This window comes from Misgurnus anguillicaudatus, chromosome 7, assembly GCF_027580225.2.
Source record: "Misgurnus anguillicaudatus chromosome 7, ASM2758022v2, whole genome shotgun sequence".
Classification (NCBI taxonomy): Eukaryota; Metazoa; Chordata; class Actinopteri; order Cypriniformes; family Cobitidae; genus Misgurnus; species Misgurnus anguillicaudatus.
Window position 1 is genome coordinate 5,468,555 of NC_073343.2, and position 12,773 is coordinate 5,481,327.

At 37.4% G+C, this 12,773-nt stretch overlaps 1 protein-coding gene across 4 annotated transcripts in view; it reads left to right on the top strand.

Annotated features, from left to right (window-relative positions):
• The window catches only part of rgs7a (regulator of G protein signaling 7a), a 95,468-nt gene that overhangs the window by 67,358 nt on the left and 15,337 nt on the right, over positions 1-12,773 (top strand). For all 4 annotated transcript variants that reach the window (XM_055171869.2, XM_055171868.2, XM_055171870.2 and 1 more), the window contains exons 3-4: positions 2,508-2,604; positions 6,176-6,226. In XM_055171869.2, the coding sequence (XP_055027844.1) occupies positions 2,508-2,604; positions 6,176-6,226 (148 nt within the window). The remainder of the gene's footprint in view (positions 1-2,507; positions 2,605-6,175; positions 6,227-12,773) is intronic.

A 12,773-nucleotide genomic window follows, 5' to 3' on the forward strand; every position in this document is an offset into this window, starting at 1 on the left:
CTCTAAGTGTGTAGTTTTCATATTTCATTGCCATTTTGGGAGAATTATGACGTAATGAGAGTCAGTTTCTAAAATGTCACGAGGCCACAGGTAGGCCTAATTTGTTTTTACATATTTATAACACTAAAACTATATTTATAAAACATATTTATAAAACTAAACCTAAAAAAATCATGCCAAACTATATATCACTGGTAAGCTCCCAGAATGTAGTTTTCATATTTCAAGGTCATCTGTTGGTCGAAATAATGTAGTTACAGTTTTTTTGTTACATGCCCCCCTATAGGAATGCATATTAATTATTATACATTCATAAAACTATATCCAATTATAAATCTTCAAAAATCTTGACAAACTATATATTGTTGGAAAGCTCTAAGAATGTAGTTTACATATTTCAAAACCTTTTTGCAGTAATAATAATGCAGTGACAGTAATGGAATAATTTGTGACAAGTGTATGCTGCAAACCGTTGACATCTAGTGGCCGTTGGTAAAAGCACTAATAGTGTGACACACACCTCATTTTTTGTGATTTTAACTTGAAATTTGGATCAGAACACAAGAGTTCAAAGGGGGTAGTCCAGGGTGGGAGGGTGGGAAAGGAGTCTGTGTAAACTTTGGAAGAGTTCTGAAAGGGTTCTGAAAAAACGATGTAAAACCGGGCCAGGGTTGGCGGCGCACACGGCTGGGTTTGCGCTGGCTGCGCACTCGGCTGGGATTGCGCATACGGCTGGGGTTGTGCTGGCGTCTGCGTCGACGCCTCTGGGCGCTCTGGCGGCTGCGTCGGTGGCTCTGGGCGCTTTGGCGGCTGCGTCGACGGCTCTGGGCGCTCTGGCCAACAATAAACTACAAATGACAAACTAGACTAAACACTCTTAATACTCACAGATGTATGACTCATGAACACGACAAGGATAGTAACAAGACGAACGCGCACAGAGCATCAAACACAAGGACAATAAATAGGGAGAACTAATGAGGGACACAGCTGAAATCAATGACAAGTAAGGGAGCGGGTAAAAAGTGACGAGACCCGGGAAATGCGTGGTCAGAATAATTCAATACTAAAACCACACATTTCCCACATAAAACATGGTACTGCCAGGACCCCGAACACAAAGACTAGATTAAACAAAACACATGATTTCAGACGGATCCTGACAGTAGCCCCCCCTTAAAGAGCGGCTACCAGACGCTCCTCAAGGGGAACACTAAACACGGGACAAAACAGACTGCATACAAGACATGAACCATGAAAACATAACAAAGACTAACAGGGGCAAACAGGAAATAACAATGACAGGATTAGGATGGAACAATAAAAATAACAAACAAGGGGGGGGACACAAGAGTTCAAAGGGGGTAGTCCAGGGTGGGAGGGTGGGAAAGGAGTCTGTGTAAACTTTGGGAGAGTTCTGGAAGGGTTCTGAAAAGACGATGTAAAACCGGGCCAGGGTTGGCGGCGCACACGGCTGGGGTTGCGCTGGCTGCGCATACGTCTGGGATTGCGCATACGGCTGGGGTTGGGCTGGCGTCTGCGTCGACGCCTCTGGGCGCTCTGGCGGCTGCGTCGACGGCTCTGGGCGCTCTAAAAATTAACTTTCCATGTTAATGGAAAGTTTAGAAATATCATTTATTGTTAGGTAATACATTTACTAATGTTAACAAATAAAACATTATTGTAAATTGTTACTGTCACATGGTCAGGTTGTGAGTTCCCAGGCGACGCTCTGTACTGCTTGCCTTGTTAACTCAGACACTCGAAGCGTCTCTGCGAACAGTGTAAATGTCAGCAGATCAATGAGCGGGTGACGTGATCGGTCCTGCTCTGCCCTGGGTTTCTCTTCATCTAATAAATAGGGTTGTTATATCGAATGACTTCATTTACTAAAAGCTCAGTTGATCCTTCAAGCTCCCTTCGCGAGGGCTATTATCACAGTTTGCGGCCTCATACTGTGCCTGGCTATATTGTTCAGGACATTGAGTGCAGGTTTGCATTTTTTGAATTTAGTAATTTTATTTAGGAAAGATTGGAAAAGTTAAATAGACAAAGTAAATGACACACAGCCTTACAGCGCTTTTTCATAGTAGGAAGGGATTAACCCAGTAAGAAATGGTTACAGTTATGTTTCCAGCATGGTTTGGCAAGGCACATTCTCGGCCCAGAATTCTCTGAAAGGTTGTCTAACCTGAATCATGCTGATATGATGCAGTGATCTTATTCTAATGTATGGTTTCTGTTCAGAATATGAATTTTAAGTGTGCAAAGTCATTCATCAGGCAAACACAGGGACTCTGAACCCGCATAATAATGTGTTTAATGTGTGTCAGTGTGTGTGACTCACTGCCACACTCCACACACACTTTTCTCTACTGTGTCATATGGGACACAAATCATATTTTCTGCCCTACTGAATATTTACACAGACCTGTGTTCGCCTTGCAATTATTTTGGATGTTGCAACTGTTTAGTCTAATATGTCACTCTTTTTCTCTCTCGTTCAGATGGAGGATGTTATTGCCAGAATGCAGGATGAGAAAAACGGCATACCTATTCGTACAGTGAAGAGTTTCCTGTCCAAGATTCCCAGTGTCTTCTCTGGTAATTCTCTTGCATTTGTTTATTCTACGCCACATTTTCATGCTGGCACTGGGAAAGCAAAGTCTGCTGGAGCCAGTACCCCACAGCAAGCCCAAAAACCAGTACAATAAATCCTCAGCCAGAACTCTGAGTTCAGAGCCAGTTTGAGGCCTTCATGGCCTGATGTCTGTTGAGAGCCTGAGAGCCTCACTGGACAGCAGAGTTCTGTATAAGACACTCAATGCATTATGGGTATATTAAACATGGTTAAGACTTAAAGATTGCTATAGGAGTGATTCACATATCACATCTTTTGCACTCTCAAAAGTTCGTAGAAGTGCAGTATGCATGCTCATAATGGAAGTGAGGCATCAAGTTAAAAACTGTAGTCATTTTTATTTATTTATTTATTTAGTCGATGCCAATACCGATATAAAGAAAACAGTATGGCCGATATAACACAAATGTATAAAAGGTATATGACAGACAAACAGAAAATTGGTGAAACTACATAAACATTTGTTATGCATAATATTTATAAATGTACCCTTTTAATGTCGCCATGAAATGGAAGTGGCGATTTCCCTATTTTCCCAGTGGTGATGTATATCCGAGTGAAACGGCATCTGAAATGAAATAAGGCAGGGCTGGATTTGAATTTGTTCATTGAGTTTTGATTGGATTGTTTGAAGTTGGGTCGTGTTGCTAATTGCTTAATCGCAGTGATCTTCTCCCAGACGCCGCAAACCTGCCATACCATATGACCGGAAGTAAAGAGAGATAATTTTGAGAAGGGGAGGATATTTGTGTTTTTGATTAAAGATTATGAGGGCACATGCATTTTTTAAAAATGATAAAAACACAATATTCCAAAACTAATTACAGTTTTTCATTGTATTTTCATGGCGACTTTAAAGTACTTAAAACATAATACTTAATGTGGATCTGACTTTTCACGGTACAGTTTGAATAAGACTTTGCTAACACAACAGGTCATGTCAAAAAGTTAATAATTAAAGATGCACCGATATGAAATTTTCCACCAATACCGATGGTGGTTATATTAACTTGCATTAACTAATTTCTTATGATTAGATTTTCTGAATGTTATTTATTCATATAATGATGACAATTTATATTGAAAATTAAACTAGTGATATTTCTTTACATTTTCCATCGGCCAATAGTGTGAAAAATAGCTTTTATTGACCGATACCAATTTTTGGCCAACTGGGCATCTCTATAAATACTGTAATGTTTGGTCATTTTACTGGTTTTACATCTGAGTGTCTTTACATTACAAACAACAAATTTAAGTTACAGAAAAATTGACTGGCTGATTGAAAAGATTTTTTTTCTATCACTATGGTCAAGCTAATGTTGATGGATTTGTTGCATGCTATTAGTATCTATAGACAATAGTTTTAGATAATTTTTACAAATGAAAGAAGGTCTTTATGATTAATCGTTTGTAAATCAATATTGTGTTTTGAAAGGGTGCAATTTTCAAATGGCAAAAGCTATTATTATTATTTCGATTAGGGACTATCAAATAGGCTAACACGCATCCACGTAGTCCTTGATATCTTGCTTCCTGCACATTTTATGTTTGACACAAAGCTTAACCAATAGGGGCATTTTAACACTGCATGTAATGATCAAATGAACAAATATGTTTTTTTTAATTTGTCATGACAACTTAATTTTAAAAAATGGTTGGCCACAATGTTTAAGTGGTTTTAAATAAACAGTACCATTCTATTCTATTCTATTCTATTCTATTCTATTCTATTCTATTCTATTCTATTCTATTCTATTCTATTCTATTCTATTCTATTCTATTCTATTCTATTCTATAGAATATTTTTTTGGATATCTTAAAAAAGAAGAGAATAAAAACAATCCCAATTAACAGACGCTTTAATATTTCAAAGTGAATAGTTACGTTTTGTTGGTATTCAATAATAATCGCAATGCTATTTGCATTTTAGAGACACATTAAATACAATACTACTTATACTCCCAAACATAATCCGTAATCTACATTGGAACAGTGAGGATTAGAAATGAGGAAGTGAGAAATTCTCTATAAGAGATTGCCTCCGTCTTCTGACAGTGTTTCCCTGGAGGATTCATTAAAAGGCCAGCTTCAAGCACTAACACCACAGTCTCTGCTGTTCTCTCTGCTTTAAAAAGTCTCACACTCTCTTGCTTCTATTTTCTCTGGGGACACGCCCTCTCAATGCTGATTGGCTGAGGCAGATGTTATTGTGTGTACAGGATATGATTGGCCAGGAAAGGACATGTCGGAAAGATATTTCTCAGAAGGATACTGTATGTAACCGTTCATAGTCTATAAATTTAGATTCGACCAGGTTGATGATTAAATGCTAAACACGAACCCTTCAAAGGAAAAAATGTAAAACTTTAAACCTCTTCACTGTACAGTCAGAGCCACCCTATTCATTATCCTCTGTTAAAGAGTCATTAATACTTTAAACACACACTGCACATTGAGTGACATAACTGGTGCAGACTTTTTCCACCCAAGGAGTTTTACAGAGCTTACACTCTTAAAAATAAAGTTTCCGAAAACATTTTCCGAAATTGCCTGAAAAACCACCTCATGCAAGCATAAAACTTTTGCAATATATGGGAGTTTTTGACGTGCTTTCATTGGCCGTATTTTCAATTCGCAATGTCAATTTGCACAATTTAAAGGGTAATGGAAACGCAGCATTTGACTTCCATAATAGGAAAGAAAAATATGGAAGTCAATGGTGCTCAAAAACGGTTTGGTTCAAAATATCTTCCTCTGTGTTCAGCAGAACAAAGAAATGTATTCAGGTTTGGAACAACCTGAGGGTGAGGAAATGATGACAACATTTTAATTTTTGGATGAACTATCCCTTTAAGGAGATACAGTAGTTCTTGGAGTTAACGTCTTTGCTTTGAAAGTGAAGGCTATAATATTCTGGTAATCCACAAAAATACTCTGGTGTGGCTCTGCTGAGACTGATCCTCTTACATAATATATAGTTCTGCTACTGAAAGTGAGAGATTAGTCTAAGAAGATGTGGGAGGAAATAAAATAAAATTCGTAATGTAAAGAAGAATCCAAAATGGTGGAAAAAGTGTGCATGAAAGTAAGAAGACTGAAATGCTGGATAAAAATAAAGTGTTAAAAGAGAGGAAGGGGTAGGTGGAAAGCAAATGAATAATGCATAGAAGAATGATCAAAATATTGTGGTTAAATCACAACTATCACTGACAAATCATTATACGAAGTTAAAAAATGTCAGAATCTAAATAAAGGAGGTATTGTGTCTCAGACAATACAGTTTTTACAGATTTAAGACACACACACAGCCTCTATATAAGAGTTTATCAGTCTGCAGATATTATGGGTTTGTTTGGAAATGTCATTATATGTGTTAGATACAACCCATGTCTTCATATCTACATATAAATCATATTAATCATACCCTTCACCCATGAAAACAAACCCTGCAAGTGTGTCATGTATTTTCCATGAGTAGCCTATCTTAAAGCAGATTTATAAACAGTGATCTTCTTTTCTCTATGTATGCAGGTTCAGACATTGTCCAATGGATTTTGAAGAATCTAGGTATTGAAGATCAAGGTAATGCAACTTTTATGACTTTGTTTTCTTTTTCACTTTTTGAATAATTTATATGCACCCTATTCTAAAATTCAAAATCAGAACAACTGACAGGACAATATATTGAGGATATGTGCATTCGTAATAACCGTAAGTTGTTGCCAAACATCTAATGTCAGCATCTCCTGTGTTTCCATTTATTTAATGAGAGGATGGAGGGAGGCAGCAGATGGCATTTAAGAAGGACTTTTGACTCTGTGCCTGGAGGGCTAAGTCCTGCAGAGTTTAGCTTTAACCATTATAAAACAAATCTGATTCAGCTAATCGAGGTCTCAGGATCATAGACGACACCACATTGACCGCTTTGTCCCATTGCGGCAATATTGTACGTTAGATAGCCCACCATATTGGGGAGCGCAAAACTACCCTACAGACACATTGACGTTAAAGGTGCCGTAGAATGTAAAACTGTATTAACATAGGCATAGATGACTAATAAGAGTTCTGTACATGGTAATTACATCGTTTGCCTTAAACACGATGGGCCCTATTTTAACGATCTAAGCGCATTGTCTAAAGCGCACAGTATGGCATGTCTGATTCCACTTTTGCTAATTTAATGACGAGAAAATGGTTTATGCGCCAAGCGCGCGGCCTAAAAGGATTGTTTATATTGTCCTAATGAGTAATGGGTGTGTTTTGGGCGTAACGTGCAATAAACCAATGAGAGTCTCAGCTCTCATCCCTTTTAAAAGCCAGTTGTGTTTGGCGCCATGCCTAATCCCTATTTAGAAAATAGAATTTGTAAATTGAAAAACTAAGCGGAGGAAGAAGACCACCAGCATAATGATAAGAATAATGTTACATTTTTTTGTTGTTTTCATTTGTATTGAATTATTATTATTTATTTTTTTATTAAAACCTTTAAAGGCCATTTTCTTTCAGTCGTATTAAAAATAGCAGGCATTTAATTGTTGTAAATGTATTGATATCCTACATAATCATTGTAATCTCATAAAATAGTTAGCAAATATTCAGGAAAAGGTTTATACTCTAAAAATACTTTATTTATATTAAACAAGGGATAAAGAATTTACAAACGTGCGGAGAGCCGTTTCAGCACTCGGACAGCGCCATGTTTTTTTTTAAAGCATTACTTAAAAACGGTTTTCTCACCATATCCACAGCTACAGAGTCATCATATACAATAAATCTGTGGGGTAGCATTTAAAGGTGCAGTGTGTACATTTTAGCGGCATCTAGTGGTGAGGTTGCGAATTGCAACCAACGGCTCTGTCCTCTGCTCACCTCTTGCTTTTGAAACACATAGAGAAGCTATGGTAGCCGCCACCGGACAAACATGTTATCGTTGGAGACAACTTAGTAAAAAAGTTTGTCCGTTAAGGGCTTCTGTAGAAACATGGCTGCACAAAATGACGGCTTCCATGTAAGGGGACCCTCTCCTTATGTAGATAAAAACGTCTCATTCTAAGGCAATAAACACGTAACGGTTCATTTTGAAAAGTCTTTATACACCCCTGATAATATAGTTTTGTATATTATTTTGGATTTCTGTCAAGAGATCCTTCTAAAAATTACACACTGCACCTTTAAAAAGCATTTAAAAATAGATGCATTTGTTTAAAGCAAAGCATTTATTCAGACTTACCAGGCTAGAGGTGAAGCAGCTATTTACGCCTTCTAACGTTTCATAATCGGTCCTCATTTTAATCCTTTGATTTTTCATATTTTAAAGCGTTTATGTGATGCTGGGCATCCATGTGATAAGCAAATTAATGCGCATTGGTATCCCGTTTATAGGCGCATATTACTAACGCACTCATTAAATAACACAAACACTATTGCGCCCTTGACATTAGACTTTAGAGCAGGTTTTAGTTGGTCAATGGCGTAGTCTATTTTAATTGCTTCAAAATAGCAATGCACCAACAATGCGCCTGAACACACCTCGTTTTCAGACCAGAATGCCCATGGGCGTTAAAATTGGGCGCAACTGCATTTGCTATTTAAACACCGTTTCACTAAACGTGAAAATGATAATTGCGCCGGGTTGAAACTAGCCAAGGACACTTGCGTCGCGCATTGCGCTGCAATCTCAACATAACACCGACTGTGACGTTACAGTCGTGATGTACGGCCCAACATTAAAATTACAAATAAAATTATTTAATCTACAATGCTAAAAACAAAGTTGTGACTACTGAGTTAGCGCTATATGCTAGTTAATGCTATATGCTAGCATTTAGTCTGAAGTTCTACTATTGACGTTACAGTTACGTTTTGCATGTCCATACTCCATACAAAAACACAAGCTTACCAATCTCCAAACAATTAATTATTCCTTAAAATCTGAAACAGGCTCAAACCTACGGTTTGTTTACATACATACTAAGTTAATGAAAGGAGCTGCTCTGTGCCAATCAGAGCAGAGCTCAACTTTATTATTCATGACCCTTTCAATTAAGAGAATAATAGACCAATTCATTATGAAGGCAAATCCTAAGGTTGTAAATGGTCATGTAAAACGTTTCTGGATCATTTTCGCACTTAATAAAGCTACATATCTTCTGTATGTAGATATCAGAAAACAATTTAACATATTTTTTTTCTGTGGCACCTTTAATGGGGAACTACGAATGAAATGAAATTAACTATTTATTCCTTTGAGGAAAGGTTATATTTCTTATAACTACTGTATCTGTTAACTTGCATTTGTTTCTGCAGTACTGGACCATTTGTGAGCTTCGGAAGTATCGATTTTTGGCCTCCTTTGTCCATATTTTACTTCTTGACCTCTTAGAGGCCAAAACCCTATGCCCTATTCAAAAACATCTTAGCTTTGCATGATCTTACATGCTGGTCCAAGCCCATTGATGCTGGTTTGAAACTGAAGCTGGTGGAATTGCATAGTCTTCTGGTAGCAGTTCTTGAGTAAAGCTTGCACATTTTAAGGTGTGCTGGTTAAGTTTGCTTGTCAGCAATGTTGTTTATTTCAGGTTATATAGAAGTAGAAGATGTGACAGGAAATAGAATTAGATTTATTTTAGCTGAAGGATTTGAATTGATCGAGGATGGTTTATATTACCCATACTTTAGATTCCCACTGACAGATGTGACAGGTGTGTGTGTGTGTGTGTGTGTGTGTGTGTGTGTGTGTGTGTGTGTGTGTGTGTGTGTGTGTGTTAAGGGAAAAGAATAACTAGATAAGAGCACAAAATCTCTCACTATACTCAATAGACCATAGCAGGAACATTGCAAAGATAAAAATAAAAACTTCCTTTCTTGTCTCACACCTTACAACTCCCAGACCTTCTCCCTGTATCTCTGTGTATCTCTCTCTCGCCTCGCCTCTCTCTCTCTCTCTCTCTCTCTCTCGTCTCTTGTACATCGCTGATTAGTTGGCTTTTTCCTGTGAACATTAATGCCTTGTGGGAAACTCTTACCAAACAATAACAGCTGTGAAAGCACAATGTACACTTGAAAGCAAAATGATATTCATTTGTAATCAGCAAAGACACAAATTCGAACATCTACACATAGCAAACGCTGTATTGTTAAAGTTTAATAGGTAATCATTTATTGATGATGAACTCTGATATGGTTTCTTTTGAAGAGGAGCGTGTGAATGAACATTTTACAAGGAAATCATTTACTTTAATGCTTTCACTTCCTTTTATAATAAACTTCCTCTGATTTATTGTATTGTACGTACAAAAGCAACATATCAACAATATTACTTCTGCACTTTATATTTTAGCTTATTGAGTATTTAACATTCAAATACATTTATTGTCATTAAGAGTTTTTAAGTAAATTATTTAAATTATAAAATGCACTTCATTTATTAAATGACCTTGTGCAAAAATATTGTGCTAATATTTTGTTAGTTTATAGCATAATCTTTTTTTATGGAAAATGAATATTTGTTTGCTTTTATGTGATTCAAAAGTAATTGAACAAGCGATGATCAAATGATGTGAAAGAGTGTTAGAAGCAGGCATTATATCCACACATGCAGTATGGACTGTACTTTAACCATGTTAAAAAGTCCTTATACTTGGATTGCAGTTGTTAAGTGATGCTATAAAGTCCATGCCATGCCAAGTGTTACTGTATATGCCAGATCACTGTTATCTACTGCAAGCTTCAAAACTCACCCAAAAACCTACAAGAACAGTAACTCTCTGCTGTCACGTGTGCTAGAAGAATGCAAATATCCGAATTGCATTCAGCGCTATAATTTTTACAAGCCAGTTTGAGCGGTTTCTTGATTTGCATAATTCATTTAGTGAATTGGGCACAGTGCATGCAAATACACAATGGTATCAATTTATTCTTTGTGAATACTTCACTGAAATAGAAAGCAGGAAAAGATGAAAAGAAATGTTGCGAAAATAGTCCAGGTTTCTATTGTTTTGCTCTTTGACACTACTAATTGTCCAATTTAGGGCAGCACAATATTGAAATATTGCAGATGTGCATATCACAACACGCGTGTAGCAGTGGTTTACAATAACTGAATTTTTTTATTATTTTAAATTTATTTTTAATCAAAGATTTCGGTCGATGCAGATAACAGAGAGGCTGGAACACAAATGTTAGTGCTTGTGTGTGTGTGTTTTAATATAGATTAATATGTAAGTAATAATAATTGACTCAGGACCATTGAATTATTCGGAAATAATGTAAACCCAAGGTGGTAGTGCCACACAATGCAAAGCCAATTATTAGAGTCAATTATTACTCTTTTACCACGGTTACCACAGACATTGCTCTTGTGGTTATTTTAAAACATTTGACAGGTGAGGTGTGCATTTTCATCGAAAAATAATGCATACCCATGGAACATTTCTCAACCAATCAGAATAAAGCATTCAACAGCCCCGTGGTATAAAGATTAATAATTAATATAGATCAAATGGATTTTACAAAGTTAAAATCCATTTGCATTCCAAACTATGACAGCATCTTTAGCATGTAACCCTTGAGAGAGCTGACAAATATGGTGTTATTTCCTTACCGTTTTGCGGGTCTAGGTCCGGAAAGCTGTTTTCAACCATGATAAGTAAATTCCTAAAACGATAATTTTTTTCTTATAACGCGTTGTGTTTCTCATTTTATGTGTTAAAGAACTGATCAATCTACAGGTTATTACATGCTACACATCCTGAAGTTTACCTATCAGAGTTTTTCAAAATAAAAGGAGTTCCTATAGGGACGAAAGTAACACTTGTTACATTTTGTCCCGCTTTCATGTAAAATGAAAATGTAAATGCAAAGATAAATGACAAAATATGTTTGCAGTTACATATAAACAAGGTCATAGTCATCTATAGCCCCTGCTCTCCCCTACTAGAAACATGGTTGTGCGAAATGGCAACTTCTATGTAAGGGGACCCACTGTGTATATACTGTAGATGTAAACATCTCATTCTAACTGTGGGTTCACACCAGACACGAGGTCAATGATTTGCACGAGTAGATTATATAGAAATTCAATGCAAAGACACGATCAGACGCGTCCTCGCGTGGGGCGATGCGAATGGCGCAATATGGCGGCGAGTTTGACGCGTAAACAAAACTATTAAACTATTCAACTAGAGGGAAAAATTCACATGACACAAAGTAATCTAGAGCAAGTAAGTGGCCGGAAGTCATTCATTTTCAATGAGAGCCGGCGGCGAGCTCTGGCGAGCAGCGGCGCGGCACGTCATGTACAGCGTGAGCGTCGAGGAGAGTTGAAATCAGCTCAACTTTATGGTAATGAGATGACGCGGTTTGGCGGCAACCAATCGGAAGTGGAAATGTTCGGCGGCAACCAATCGGAAGGCGGAAACCTCCGCCTGAGAGGAGTTCAGAGAATGCATTCGAGCGTCAGAGCGTCCACTACACCTTTTCTTTAGTGTCGTTGGCAGGGCAGCCAGAGCTTTTATTGACGCTCTCGCCGGTGGCAGTGTGAATGCACAGTGACGCGATGCCCCGCGTTTGGTGTGTAAATAGCATTATGAAATATTAACAATACAGTTAATTTTGTAAGGTCTTTATTATGCTACGTACACACCAAACGCGGGGCATCACGTTACTTGCTTTAGATTACTCGCAGGATTTAATTTTGTTTCATGCAAATTTTTCGCTCGAGTTAAATATTTTGGGCGAAAACACGTTTGAGGCGAATAGCGCATGTTTTTGCGGCAAACGCGCTGCCCATATTGCGTCATTCGCATTGCCCCACGCGAGGACGCATCTGATCGCGTCTTTGCATTGACTTTGTGTGTAATCTACTCGCGCAAATTGTTGAACTTGCATTTGGTGTGAACCCACATACACCACTGATAATATAGTTGTGTATATTGCATATATTTTAAAAGTTTTACAACGGACCTTCAAAACAATATCATATCGCATATCGAGTACTGCATTACTTGGAAAGTTATCGCATGACATTTAATATTGTGCACCCTTGATTCATGGTTTTAGCTTCTGATATTGGGAATATTTCACCCAAAAATCTACCATTTATAATTTGAATATATACAGTTAATACAGT